This window comes from Sus scrofa, chromosome 2 (genome assembly GCF_000003025.6).
Source record: "Sus scrofa isolate TJ Tabasco breed Duroc chromosome 2, Sscrofa11.1, whole genome shotgun sequence".
In the NCBI taxonomy this organism is placed as follows: domain Eukaryota; kingdom Metazoa; phylum Chordata; class Mammalia; order Artiodactyla; family Suidae; genus Sus; species Sus scrofa.
Window position 1 is genome coordinate 58,854,228 of NC_010444.4, and position 14,363 is coordinate 58,868,590.

At 48.8% G+C, this 14,363-nt stretch overlaps 1 protein-coding gene across 19 annotated transcripts in view; it reads left to right on the forward strand.

Moving 5' to 3' along the window:
- Positions 1–11,632, forward strand: part of SUGP2 (SURP and G-patch domain containing 2) — a 37,851-nt gene extending 26,219 nt beyond the window's left edge. For 4 of the 19 annotated variants that reach the window (XM_021083462.1, XM_005652918.2, XM_021083454.1 and 1 more), the window contains exons 7-11: positions 1,684–2,201; positions 3,986–4,047; positions 7,916–8,052; positions 8,692–8,812; positions 11,366–11,632. In XM_021083462.1, coding sequence (XP_020939121.1) covers positions 1,684–2,201; positions 3,986–4,047; positions 7,916–8,052; positions 8,692–8,812 — 838 coding nt within the window. In that variant the 3' untranslated portion in view covers positions 11,366–11,632. Of the gene's footprint in view, positions 1–1,683; positions 2,202–3,985; positions 4,048–5,370; positions 5,484–7,915 lie in introns of all 19 variants that reach the window. The other 15 variants (XM_021083458.1, XM_021083450.1, XM_021083459.1 and 12 more) reach the window with 11 other exon arrangements.

Here is a 14,363-nt window from a genome sequence, read left to right on the forward strand (position 1 = left end):
TCTGTAGCTGCCAGCCTATGCCACAGCCACAGCCACAATGCGGGATCCGAGCCTCGTCTGCAACCTATACCACAGCTCACGGCAACGCCAGATCTTTAACCCACTGATCAAGGTCAGGGATTGAACCTGCAACCTCATGGTTACTAGTCGGATTTGTTAGCCACTGAGCCATGACGGGAACTCCTCTTTGCCCTTTTCTTGATTGGACTTTTTTTGATTTATTCTTTCTCAGTATCTAAAAGCTTTTAGGGGTGATATAATTGTACCTGTTTATTTCTTAGTGGGATATTTATCTTTCACTTGCTTATGTAATGTTCTGCAATACAGAAATTAAAAAAAAAAATTCTTAGATTGTTTTTTTGGTTGTGCCCATTGCATATGGAAGTTCCCAGGTCAAGGACTGAACCTGCACCACAGCAGCAACCCCAGCTGATGGATGCATTGACAACACTGGACCCTTAACCCACTCTGCCACAAGGGAACTCTCAGGAATGTTTTATGTAGTCAAATTTCTTGTTTTTTTTTTTTTTTTCTATTATTTCACCTGCATACTCAGTTGTAGTTAGAAGGAACCTCCCCACACCCAAAGGCATTATGTATTTTCTTCTACAACTTGTGTGGCTTGATTTTTACATTTAGATCTCTCATCTTTGTGGGGTTGATTATTCAGGAGCAGAGAGTACTGCATAATTCCAATTTAAATATTTTTCTAAAAAGGTGCCTAGTTGTCCCAACACCATTCAGTTGAAAAGATGTTTCTTTTTTACTGAGGTTTGAGAGGCCACCTCTGTCAGATACTGTGTTTCTGGCCTTTCTTGGTCTGTCTGTCCATAGACCAGTACCATACTGTTTTTACTATACAGGCTTCACATGCCTTTTAATAGCTGATGGAGCTGAACCGCTTGGTGATCTTGTTGAGGTGTTTCCTAGATATTCTTGGATGTTTATGTTTCTATATGAGCTTAAGAATCATGTTCAGTTCCAGAAAAAAAAAAATGGTGCCTTTACTGGGATACTTTTGTACATTAATATGTTAAGTAGAAGAGAATTGACATTATTATGAGGTGGAGTGGGCTTATCCAAGAACAAGGGCTGTCGTTCCTTTGGCCCGAGTGTATTTTGTGTGTTTTTAGTTTCTTACACCAGCTGCAGCTCTAAGCTGTGGCTTGGACCATTGCCTCCAAGGTGCAGAGATGCCTTATTGCCACCACATTCACGCAACTTTGCTGCAAGATATGAGGCAGGAAGTGCTACGGGTGACACACCTTCCTTTATCTCATAGCTAGAGGGAGGGAGGAACCAAAGAGTCACAGTGAGCACATGCAGACCCAGAGTGACCGGTGATGTAATTAGAAAGAGATGAGGTAGGGCCCAGGTCAGATCTCCTGCAGCGTTAGAGCTTGTTCTGGCATGTTCCCTTGTACCTGCGTACCTTGTTTCTCCAACTCCCTCCTCTTAAGAGCAGTTAGGCCTCTTATGTTCTGGCTCCTTTGTTAAATTACTAATTCTCCTTAACTTTGTATCTCATGGCAAAGCAGACCATCAACCATAGCTGGTAGAAAGAGGTCATGAATTTGCATTTTTGTCCCACCTCCAGCTTTTTCAGGTCTGTTTGGACAGTTTCAGCAAATTGGAATGTTTAGAGAACCTTCTGGTTACCATTGTATTTCATCTTTATCCCAGGTTTCTACATGACCAAAATAGTTCAGCTTTCAAATTCTATCGAAAGAAAGTATTTGAACTGTGCCCATCTATTTGCTTTACATCATCTCCACTGAACCTACGTGCCAGCGAGAGTGCCGATTCTCAGGAGAGCCCTCTGGAGCCCATGGAAGGGGAAGGAGAGTTTGAGGATGAGCCCCCTCAGCATGAAGCGGAGCTAGAGAGCCCAGAAGTGATACCTGAGGAGGACGAGGAGGACGAGGAGGAGGAGGAAGACGAGGAGGGAGATGAGGAGGCCCCCACTCCAGGAGGGGCCTCCAGACTGGCAGGAGAGTCCACCAAGTCTGAGGGCTCTGAGGGCAGCTCCCCCGCTGATGGTCTCCTGAGTGAGGTGGCTGAGGACGGCTCAGTTGGTACACCTGCCCTGTCACAGGCCTCCTCAGGGGCCTGCTTCCCCCGGAAGAGGGTCAGCAGCAAGTCATTGAAGGTTGGCATGATTCCTGCTCCCAAGAGGCTATGTCTCATCGAGGAGCCCAAAGGTGAGTACCTAGCCCACAAAACAGTGCCCCCAGCACAGTCTTCTGTTTAATACCTGAGGAAGAGTCATGGTGCTTGGTGTGGGCCATGGAAAGTTGTGGAAACATTGCCTGAATGTTTTGAAGAATTTATTGGCCCTCAGCCCAAGTTCAGCTGCAAGATGACCAGCTATGGCCCTTGTCACCCTTTCTGCCTGTGATTACTCTGGCTAACCTGGATGTTACTTTCCAGAATCTCTCCCCAGGACCAACACAACATGGGGTTCTTTGGTCTTGCTTTTTTAACCTAAAATAGTCCTACTGGTTTTTCACACAATCCAAAATGTTCTTGAGAAACTGATGTTTCCAGTTGGTCTAAAGTTGGCACTCTAAGGAGATGCTGTGTTTGGTTTCTGGCACCCCACATGCTGCTTGTTTTTTTCCATTACTACTCAGACTCTTGCAGGGGAGTCCTGGCTGTGGAAGGAATGGGCCTGGGTCATCTCAGCTGTTTCCTGCCTGATATTTTGGGGTGCCCAGCTTTCTGAGCCCTTGCAAAGCCCCTAGGGTAGTTATACCTGCTTAGTGACAGTGAGGCGGGAGGACATGGAATGGGGCCAGTATTGGGCAGTAGTTAGTTGGACCTTTGCTCTCCATTCTTTGCCTGCTATGGCTGTGGAAGTCCATCTCCTGCTGGCCTATGGAGAGAGTCAAGGTTCTTGAGGTACAGTTTATTAGCAATAAAGTACACCCTTTTCAAGTGGACAGTTCAAGGAGTTTTGGCAAAAGTGTATAGACATGAATCACCCAGTATGGCCAAGCCAGAGCCTGTCGCAGAAATATCTCTGTGTCTCTGTGGTCGCCTCTCCTACCTGGCCCTGGCAGCCATTAACCATCTTCTGGCCTTGGGGTTTTGCCTTTTTTAGACTGTCAGGTGAATCACATCATGTGCTGCCTTTTATTGGGCTGCCTGCTCTCCACCCATGTTTGTGCATCCACCCAAGCCTTGGATATGTTTCTTGCGTGGGGCTGATACTCCAATACTTGCATGTGAGGCGATTTTGGTAAACAGTGTTCCACTGTGTGTACAGAAACTGAATTCTATGTTGCTAAGACCATGACGTTCATACTCACTGTTGTCAGTATAGCTTTTTCTGCTAAGGAAACAGTTCTTGTGGTTCATGTTTGGAAACCTTGACATTGCAATAGATTGCTAACTGTTCTACCAAACTCTTATGTCCTTCAGAATGATCACAGAGGGTGATAGCACATCAGAATGCTTGTTAATAAGGCTTTCATATAGGAATAGTGGAGTTCTTTCTATTTTAGAAGCTCTCAGTTATTTGGGTAGTTGATGAAACAGTATTGGACCCACTGATCTCCCCTTTGTCAAATACAATAATAACAATTATAGTAACATCATTTAGTGCTCTATATGAGAAGCTTGGTTGTTTTTACCAGAAAGTTCTGTGTGGACTTTAGTTCTTTATCTGAAACAGTCACAGAGACACAAGGAGGGCACTGTGGGCAATGGTTCATTTGCTGAAGCAAAGTGTAGTGCTTTGGTCATGGAAAATGAACCACATGTCAGGTCCTTCATCATAAACGGAGTCACGCTTGGGTAGCCTCTCTCACAGTGAGGCAGCCCTCAGTTGAACCTGTGTGTTCTACCTCTATGGTACAGCTCCTAGCCACCTTCTTTTGGTAGAGGGGCTGTTACCCAAAACGGCAGCACCCTCATCCTCTCTCTGAATAATTTGGGGGAAGCACAGAAATTTGTATATATACATTTTTTTTTTGTCTTTCAGTTCACGAACCAGTTCGAATTGCATATGACAGGCCTCGGGGTCGTCCCGTGTCCAAGAAGAAGGTGAGTGTGGCTGTGAATCCTCACATGTGACATAGTCAGAGTTTTCCAGAGTTTCGAAGGACACTGTGGCCTGTGACTAAGCTATAGTCATGTTTCAGGCCAAGTGTCAACATACAAGGCACAACACATAGCCTTTTCTCTTTGGGGACTTTTTTAAACTGTTCTGGGAGGTCTCTTGTGGTGCAGCAGGTTGAGGATCTGGCATTGTCACTGCAGCAGCTTGGGTCGCTGCTGTGGCGCAGGTTGGATCCCTGGCCCAGGAACTTCTACATGTTTTGGGCACCACCCCAAACAAAACACTATTCTTTTTTTTTTTTTTTTTTTTTTGTCTTTTTGCTGTTTCTTGGGCTGCTCCCGCGGCATATGAAGGTTCCCAGGCTAGGGGTCGAATCGGAGCTGTAGCCACCGGCCTGAGCCACAGCAACGCGGGATCCGAGCCACGTCTGCAACCTACACCACAGCTCACGGCAACGCCGGATCGTTAACCCACTGAGCGAGGGCAGGGACCGAACCCGCAACCTCATGGTTCCTAGTCAGATTCGTTAACCACTGCGCCACGATGGGAACTCCCAAAACACTATTCTGCTTTGCCCAAAGCACAGGAGGGAGTAATTAGTCTATTTAACGGATGGACGAGGCCTAATATGTACAACGGATTGAAGAGATGAACAAGATAATGTCTCAGCCATTGAGAAGTTCAGATATAGTGAACTAGAATTGTGATTAAAAGAGTGCACATCTGGCTAGTAATCTGTGTGTGTGTGTGTGTGTGTGTGTGTGTGTTTTCTTTAGCTGGTCAGCACCTCCTATATGCCCAGCTCACCTAGAGACAACAGTGAACAGGGCTGGCAAGGACAAAAATGTGCAGGACCAGGTCATGGGGTTTGCTGTCGGTGCAGAGGAACAGGTCAAAGAAAGACGGGGAATAATTTGGGTTGGGGGCGGTACCCTTTAACCAGGGAGGCCTAGGAGAAGCCCCAGGAAAGCAGGGAGCCCTTTGTGCTTGGAGTGGAGTGATAGGGGTGGGGAGGTGACCCAAGTCACGTAGGGCCTGTAGATGGATGTCAGCATAGACATCCATCTACAGGCCCTAGAATAGGCCCCAAGAATAGAATAGGGCCCCAAGAATAGGCCCCTAGAATAGGCCCCAAGGGTGGGGGTTTAGATGAGCAGGGGTTGGGTGAGAGCATCCTGGGGGGGTGTAGGTAGAGTGGGGGCATCAGGAGGGGTGAAGGTGGAATTGGCAGGCCTTGCTGGTGGATTGGATGTGGAACAGAGAAAGCCAGGAGCTCAAGGTGACTCTAGGGTTGTCTGTCTGGGCAGTTAAGAGAATGGAGCTGCCATTGACTGAAATGGAGAGCCCCTGTGCGGGGGCAGGACATTGGAAGGAGACAGGGGTGCACTCCCTACAGCTGGGTTGACACGTGTTGGGGCAGGTAAGGCTGGGCAAGGTCACCAGGGGTACATGTGGGGACATCACGTCTTTAGAGTTCAAGGAGGTTAGCTGGGAACCAGGTGAGGTCTCTGCTGATGTCCAATGGTGAGGAAAGCCCATGTGGTGGCTCAGACCTGTTCTGAGTACATTGCATTGGTCTCAATGGCCAGATGGAGTGTCAGTGTGACCCCAGCTACAGCTGGGAGCAAGGACCTTCCTGTGACCAAAGCTTGTGTTCCTAACAGGTGTGCTGGGTTTTAAGCTGAGCCAGCACCCGTATCCATCTCATGTCCTGGGTGAAACCACAGCCTGGTGAGATGGCAGCTGTTTCAGGCTTAGCCTGGCCATCTAATCTTAGCATGTGAATCCTGAGGTTCTGTCTGTCTGTCCGTAAAGGGGAGCAGATTGCACCTACCCTGCAGGTAGGAGATACGTTGAGGAGAAAATGAAGTGAATGTTAACCTGGGGTGCAGCTGGAGTCCTGCATACATGGGTCTTTCTGTGGGGTAACCACAGGCAAGGAAGAGGCCTCCCCTGCAGCTCCCTCCATACCTCAGCTTGGCCTGTGGTGCGCAGTGCACCGCTTTTCTCCAGCCCCAGGAGATGAGGCAGGGTCATTCTTAGACATAAATTGAACACTCAACAAAGATCCGTCCAACTGAGCTGACTCCTGTTGCTCCCATTAGTCCCACCAGAGCAGCTTTCCTGAAGCAGGTACCAGCCTGCCATGTGGGGACCTGTGGCCAGCCTTTCCCCTGCCTTCTCCACCCTCTTCTCTCCTACACTTGTCCTCTGCTCAGACCCTTTCCGCTGCCCCCAGCTGTCTTGATCAGGACAAAGGAGCCTTCTCAATCTTGTGTTCAGTGTTTAGTAAATGAATTAAAGAAACACAGGCTCAGGTGGCAGGGACTGTGAGCCCCTAGCTGCCCGCTGACCAGTTCCAGCACACAGTGGGTACTAATGAATATTCATGAGTGGAAATCCCCTCTGGGCAGGCTCCTCCTTCAGAGGCCTCTTGACTTTTTTTTTTTTTAACGGCCAAACCCATGGCATATGGAGGTTCCCAGTCTAGGGGTCCAATCAGAGCTACAGTTGCCAGCCTGCACCACAGCCACAGCAACTGGGATCTGAGCTGCATCTTCGACCTACACCACAGCTCACGGCAACGCCAGATCCTTAACCCACTGAGCAAGGCCAGGGATCGAACCTTTGTCTTCATGGATACTAGTCAGGTTCGTTAACCACTGAGTCACGGTGGGAACTCCTTTTTGTTTGTTTTGTTTTGTCTTTTATCTTTTTAGGGCCCTCCTGACCTTTTTTTCCTCCAAGCCTTTTATTATTTTATTTTAATTTTTTGGCCGCACCTGCCGTGTATGGAAGTTCTCAGGCTAGGAGTTGAATCAGAGCTGTAGCTGCCAACCTACACCACAGCTTGTGGCAATGCCAAATTCTTAACCCCCTAAGCAAGCAAGGCCAGGGATTGAACCCTCATCCTCATGGATACTAGTCGGGTTCATTACCGCTGAGCCATGATGGGAGTTCCTCCAAGCCTTTTAGTTTGTCTTCCCACAGCCAGCTCTGGAGCCCAGATCTCCTCTAGGGCTTCTTACCTCTCCACCCATAAAATCTGTCACAGAAGCCTCCTCCTTACCAGCTGCTCCAGCTCTCAGTGAGGTCTGCCCTGTCTAGACATGGACCCCAGATCCAAGTAAAACCTGGTCCCTGCCCTTGGGGTGCTCTTAGAGCTCAGACCTGAGAAGAAGCAGGCAGACAGACTGGTAGATCGGTCAGGTTTGCTGAGCAATGCCTGAGGGCAGTCAGGGAAGCTTCCAGGATGTAGTTACTACTCAGAGTTCTGGAAGCTCATGGAATGAATGAAGCAATGCGTGGCCACGAGGTGGGAGTTGAACAAGCAGGACCCTTTGAGCTGATTTTCTGCACAGCCTCTCTCAACTGCCTGTCTATCTCTCTCCTACCTAAGCCCTGCCTCCCTCTGACGCCTGCACCCCAGGGCCCTTCCTGCCTCAAGGCCTGTGCCCTGTTCCCCTCAGCCTGGGATATGCCCTCTCATCATCACAGGGCCACCCTCTTTATCCAAGTCTCCACTCTGGGCTCTGCCTACTGACCCTTTGATCCCAGGACCCGCCATCCCCTCACAAAGTTTAATTCACAGTCTTAATACTGCAACAGGAGTAATCACACGAAAGCCGGAGAGGCTGGCCTGGCTTGGTTCTGCAGGGGCACCTCCAGCTGGTGACCTCTAGCCTTTAGAAGTCTCAACCCATCCAGGGAGTTTGCCAACCACAGCTTGACCTTAAAGATCTGGGGAGTCAAGAAGGCTCAAGAGGTGTTAGTGCTGGATTATGTCCTGAGCAGACCCTCGATCCTAGAGCTTTGCTGCACCCCATGTGCCACACTCTTCTCTCTCTTCAGAAACCCAAGGACTTGGATTTCGCCCAGCAAAAGCTGACTGACAAGAACCTCGGGTTCCAGATGCTGCAGAAGATGGGCTGGAAAGAGGGCCACGGCCTGGGCTCCTGTGGGAAGGGCATCAGGGAGCCCGTCAGCGTGTACGCGGCAGGCGCCAGGGGCCGGGAGTGGGCATGGCAGCTATGCCTGGGGAGATGAGGCTTTCTGTGGGATTCTGGTCCTAAAGTCCTTTGATCTGCAGCCTGGGTTTTGGTTTCCCTCATGTTGAACATGGCTTAAAGCAGGTCATTGACATATGCGGGTGTTTGCACAGCTCCTTGCTATGCTTGCATAGACATGATCGATCCCTGGCATTTGGCCACATTCATTATTGTCATAAAAGCTAAGTGGTAATTCTGGGTAGTTATTGCTAAGAACCACTTCCGTTTCCCAGAAACCCTTAGGCAGACTAGCCAGGATAGAGCACAGCCCAGAGTTTAAGCCCCGTTAACATCCAGCAAGCATTTCAGTTAAAACCGAGCTTAGCACCTGCTGGGGAGGCTTGCTGCTATAGTCAGGGGCTAGCTTCTGAGCATGCTCCTCAGAAGGACCACATACCCGCACAGGTGAGTATCCCTTGTTCCCCATTGTGAATTGTGTCTTTACTTTCCCTTTTTCTTGCTGTCACTGTTGTGTGTCCCCCATACCTCTGTCCCATTCTGATGGCTTGGGCTGTTTTCGGCCTCCTGGTGGCCAGGCCCTGGGCTCAGATGTGGCTAACTCTCCATTTTGCTCCTTAGGGGAACTGCCTCGGAAGGGGAGGGGTTGGGTGCCGACGGGCAGGAGCACAAAGAAGACACATTTGACGTGTTCCGTCAGAGGATGATGCAAATGTACAGACACAAACGGGCCAACAAATAGGTATGTTTGTGAGCTAGTGTGTGGGGCATTCTGCCTAAACTGGCATTCTGGTACACAGAGAAGCTTCCTCCAGAAAAGTTGGTGTGCCCCACTTCTCAAAAACCAAACACCAAAGTACCACCCGCCCCCACCCCACACACAAACCCCCAGAAAATTCTGTGAGGAAAACAGAAGGAGTGTTTGAATGCGGATGTGTCCCACCTCTCACCTTCCAGGTCTGGCTGAAGGAGCAAGCCCTGTGCTCACCAAGCACCGTCCCATGCAGCCCCCCGTGGGGCCTCAACTCAGGCTCCCAGGTGCAACTGCACGTGGCCACCTTGTGGAAACAAGCCGCCACAGGAGTGGCCTTGTGTCTTGCATGTGTAAGGGTGACCTGGAAGCTGGTGGTGCAGAGGATGCCACTCTGCCTCATCCCTTTCTGAGGGTCTTCAGATCCTTTTCCTTCCAAAGGCCCTTTGGCCTATACCCTCATCTTTCTCCTCTCATTTTAGTTGCCCTGCCCACATGTAATTTCCAACTCAGTTTTGAACAAAATCATTCTCTCCCTGAATAGATGAGAACCATTGGTGAGAAAGATAAGGCTTGAAGCAGCAATTACTCTTAAAACGCCAACTCTGTCCCGGATCTGCCCTGGAACCAGTGCCCAAGTAGGTTTGGTGTGTACATGAAAACAAACATCTCTGCAGTTTCTGGTGCAGAGGTTCCACCTGCTGGCTTTTCTGTTTCTTAAAAAAAAGAACGCACCATTTCCAGTCTGCTTTTGCCTTTCCCCCTCTTCCAAATGCTTTTGGCAGCAAGTCTTCTCGAGGTCTCCCCTGGTTCCCCCAGAAGATGGGGGTGCTCTTTAAGTGCTCAGGAACCAAGTCCTGTCAATTTTCCTGTTCCAGGATGTGTTGCTCTTGAAAAGTGATCAGTCAGCAAACTCAATGCTGAAACAATCACAGATCATATCTTCTCAAATTTAGATAAGGAATATAAATCAGTAGTAATAAGTCTGCTCTGGTACCATAACCTGTCGGAGTGCTGAAGCTCTTTGAACAAGTGGAGATACTTGATTCAATGAATGTGTTAGTTATGGAATTTCATCTCTTAAATGCATCCCAAAAGACTTAATGAAATTTCAGCAGTGTATTCAGCAGCTATATTCAGTGGGGAGTAATCATTACACTGATGAAACTTTCCCCAAATTTACTTGTCTCTCTTTAGAATCCACAAAGCAAACTACAGATTTTTGTTTTTTTAAACCACATATGGATCTCTCCTACAAAGGGGTGGGAGGTGTAAACTCTTTAAGACTCTTCATTTTCTGCATGTGTGGCAGTGTAAAGAATTGTTTTATTAGGGCCTTTGTACAGAGCAGAAAGGATCCTCTTGGGGTGGGCTCTGCAGCTGTTTGCTATTTCAAGGCATGTGATTGCCACCCCTTCCAGCTTCTCGTACTCTGCTTCTTGCAACTACATGTGAAATTTGCAGGCTGTGGGGACCTCTCAGCCCTTCCTCATAAAGCAGTAGTGTTGAAGTTTTAAATATATGCTAAAATCTGGAAAACTTGGAATCTTGCTGATACTACAAGCTTGGGGGACACAGCAGTGAGTTACCCTGACAGCCACTTTTATTGGCTGTTAGGAAATCCTTGCTTTCTCAAAGTCGCAGATCTCCTGGGCTGTAATCCCAGGCTCTTCTAGATCCATCTTGCCTGTCTGGTCCACATTTACCAGCAGAGACAGCATCATAGGCCTGAGCCAGCATCTCACATACCCACCTGTTGCCACCTTTCTTCCTGTCAGGTGTAGTCCCCAGGTCTCTGCTTGCTTCTGGTCACTTTTGTTGCTTTGGCAACTGACAGATCCTGATAGCCCTGGACATGCTAGAGGTGCCTCAGCAGAATTGAAACAGCCTGCTGGGGAGGTGTGGCTTGGGGAAACCTCAGCTATAGGAGTTTACCTTCTTTTCTGATCCTTCCAGCAGGCTTCCATGTTTGCTGTAGGTCAGGCAAAGTGATAGAACTCTGAAAATAGGGCCTCTGTCTCCCAGGCCTTTCATAGAGCACCTCTTGGCCCTGAGCAAGGCTTGCATCCCCTAACGTGGGTTCTGGCTCTTTCTTTCATAGCTCTGATCATCATATTCACTTTGTCTTAGTATGCTCATTCTTGGCTTTCTCTGCTTTAATTTATAAGTAAAATACTTGAGGAATTCCCAGTTCCCACAGCCTCCGGCCACCCCTCCTCCTGGGGTGTCCTGTTTGAGCTGACACTATGAGCCTTTGGCAAACATCAAAGGGAACACCTACTCACTGAGCCTGGAAAGTCCTGTAAGCACTCAGGTGATGCTTCTACAGAGATGGCATTGAGACAGTGAAAGCGTGGGAGCTGGGGTGGAGTGTGATGGTGCATCTTTGTGCCACCTGTCGGCCAGGGACCAGCACGCTGGCCATCTGTGCCCACCCTTGCTCTCTCCGGCAAAGGCCACTCTGCAGGGAGTGTGCGTGTGAGTGAGCGCGATGTGCAGTTGCATAGCCTTGTCAAAGTCACAGTATCTTTTCTGTCATTCTAGTTCCAGGGTCTCTTCCATGAGGACGACAGGCATCCGGAAAGTGCTAACTCGCCACTTTGGGTGCTTACTGTCTCTGCCTTGTTTCCATCACTGGAAATCATATAAAGAATTTTAGCATTTTTGGTCCTTGGTAAAACCTAGAAGACATTTGTGATGTTATAAAATGGAAGTTTTGGGGGTTTTTTCTTTTTTTTTTTTTAATCTAAGAAGTTGTGAATGTTGTTAATCACTTAGCAGTTGAAATAAATGTAGAGGAAACCCAACTTTCCATGGTCTCCATTGATGTGTTTTAATTTTTTTATTTTTTGTCTTTTTGCCTTTTCTAGGGCCATTCCCGTGGCATATGGAGATTCCTAGGCTAGGAGTCTAATCAGAGCTGTAGCCACCGGCCTACACCAGAGCCACAGCAATGTGGGATCCGAGCCGCGTCTGCAACCTACACCACAGCTCATAGCAACACTGGATCCTTAACCCACTGAGCAAGGCCAGGGATCAAACCCACAACCTCATGGTTCCTAGTCGGATTCGTTAACCCCTGCGCCACGACAGGAACTCCACCATTGATGTGTTTTTAAATCAGACTGGTCAGGAGTTCGAATTGTGGCTCAGTGGGTTAAGAACCAGAGATAGTGTCTGTGAGGATGCGGGTTTAATCCCTGGCCTTGCTCAGTGGGTTAAGGATCCAGCATTGCTGCAAGCTGCAGCATAGGTCTCAGATGCAGCTTGGATCTGGTGTTGCTGTGGTATGATGTAGGCTGGCAGCTGCAGATGTAATTCAACCTCTAGCCCAGAATTACATGCGTAGGTACGGCCCTAAAAAGAAAAAATTAAATCACACCGGTAATGGAATGAGTGGTAGATGTTGTAAGACCTACATAGAACCAGATCGTAAACACTGCTGCCTCCCAGGCATGCCCTCTGCCTGCCAGGGCCTCTCTGCCTGGCTTGCCACAGCTGGGGGTCTGATAAGTCACCAGAAAAGCCTAGAGGGTGTCAGAGAGCAGGTAGTGATCAGGGCCAAGCACAGTGGGTGGGTGTACCCTGTTCTGTGTGTTGCGGGCGGATTGTTACTAAGTACAGGAGTCTGCCTTTGAGAGACTGTCTGGACATGGGAGCTTTATCTGGGCTGCCCACAATTCACCTGCCCACCTCATGGCCTTTCTTAATCTCAGGGTCCGGGTTCCAGCTGCTAGAGTTGACCAAGACCCACCTGGGCTTTTCCCTGACTGAGGAGCTGGCCTATGGAACCTCTTCAGAGCTCCCTGCTGTTCCCATATGTTGTCTGGCCTGTGTCTGAGTCTTCCATCAGCAGCCCCTTGGTCCTTCCAGTGAGGAGGGAGGGTAAAGAGCACACAGGCAAGCCTGGCACGTACAGGACTTCAGGGGCCTCCACCTGAGCATGGCACAATGGGCAAGAGCCCCATGGTGGTATGCCCAGGGAAGCAAGGAGCCTAAGAGGCTTTGGGGGGCTTTGTTGACAGGAAGCTAGTGTTGAATCCCTGACCCTCCCTTCTCACTGTGTCCCAGAGGATACTTAGGAGTGACAAAGGACACTCAGGAATGACAGGGACCCATATGATCAAGATGGGAGCTATTGTGAATACAGTACCAAGAATCTCACACATTTGCCATCATCTTCAAGAGAGCCCTTGAAGTGGGTGTCTGCCCATGGGCCTCAGTGCCACTCCCTGAGAAAGTCACTCAGAACCTACAAGATGTTGAAGCTGGTGGTGAACCCATCTCTACCTCCCTCTTGAGAGACCCTCTTCCCAGCTCCTCTCTATCATTGCTCAAGTCTGGGGAAGGTCATTTAGACCAGTACACAGGGAGTGAAGTTCTCCAGACTAGGACACCATCAGACCTTGACCTCAGGCAGATCTCTTCACCTCAGGCCTCAGTTTCCCCTCTGCAACCTGGGAAGGATTTCTTCCAGTTCAGAAGGTAAAATTTCCTCTGCTGCCTTGTCATTTAGAGTTAATTGGAACCCAGACATGCCATTTTCAGCCTTGAGGGCCTGTCCCTTTCTCCCCCTAGCCTCCCCTCACCCTGGAAGCCTGGATTCCCCAGGACCTCAAGAGACAGAGTTCTGCCGGCAAAACTCATCTCCAGTGTTAAAGCAGGCCTTTGCCGTGCCTACACACGGACCTGTGTAACGTGTGTGCATAATACATGCAAACACGCATGTTCAAGCAACAGCAGTACACTTTCTTTGTAAAAGATTTTTTTTTTTTTTTGGTCTTTTTTTTTAGGGCCACACCCTCAGCACATGGAGGTTCTCAGGCTAGGGATCGAATCAGAGCCGTGGGCATCAGCCTATGCCACAGCCACAGCCACGTCAGATCCAAGCCACAGATTAAACCAGAGTCCTCAGGGATACTAGTCAGATCTGCTTCTGCTGAGCCATTGACAGGAACTCCTGTAAAAGATTTTTAAAAATACAAAAGCCAGATAGATACAGAGCAGAGCACAGAAGTTTCCCCTCCTTCCCATTCCCATGTAAAAATAACAAAAAAATCATGTAAAAGACATTGGAGTTCCCATCGTGGTGCAGTGGTTAATGAATCCGACTAGGAACCATGAGGTTGCAGGTTCGATCCCTGGCCTTGCTCAGTGGGTTGAGGATCCGGCATTGCCGTGAGCTGTGGTGTAGGTTGCAGACGCAGCTTGGATCCTGAATGGCTGTGGCTGTGGCATAGGCCAGCGGCTACAGCTCCGACTGGACCCCTGGCCTGGGAACCTCCATATGCCGTGGGAAGCGGCCCTAGAAAAGGCAAAAAAAAAAAAAGACAAAGGCATACCATGCATGCTGCCTGGAGACTCACTTCCTCATGTGGTTGGAGGTCTTGACAGTCTGTCCACGTGAGTAAAATTTTCAAGTACTGTTTGTGAATAAGTAATGCCTGAGTAAGGTCAAAAATTAACAGAAGTATGTTCTATGGGAAAATAATTTTCCGCAACCCACAGCACCCAGGTCTCAGATCCCTTATGTGTAGTTGAT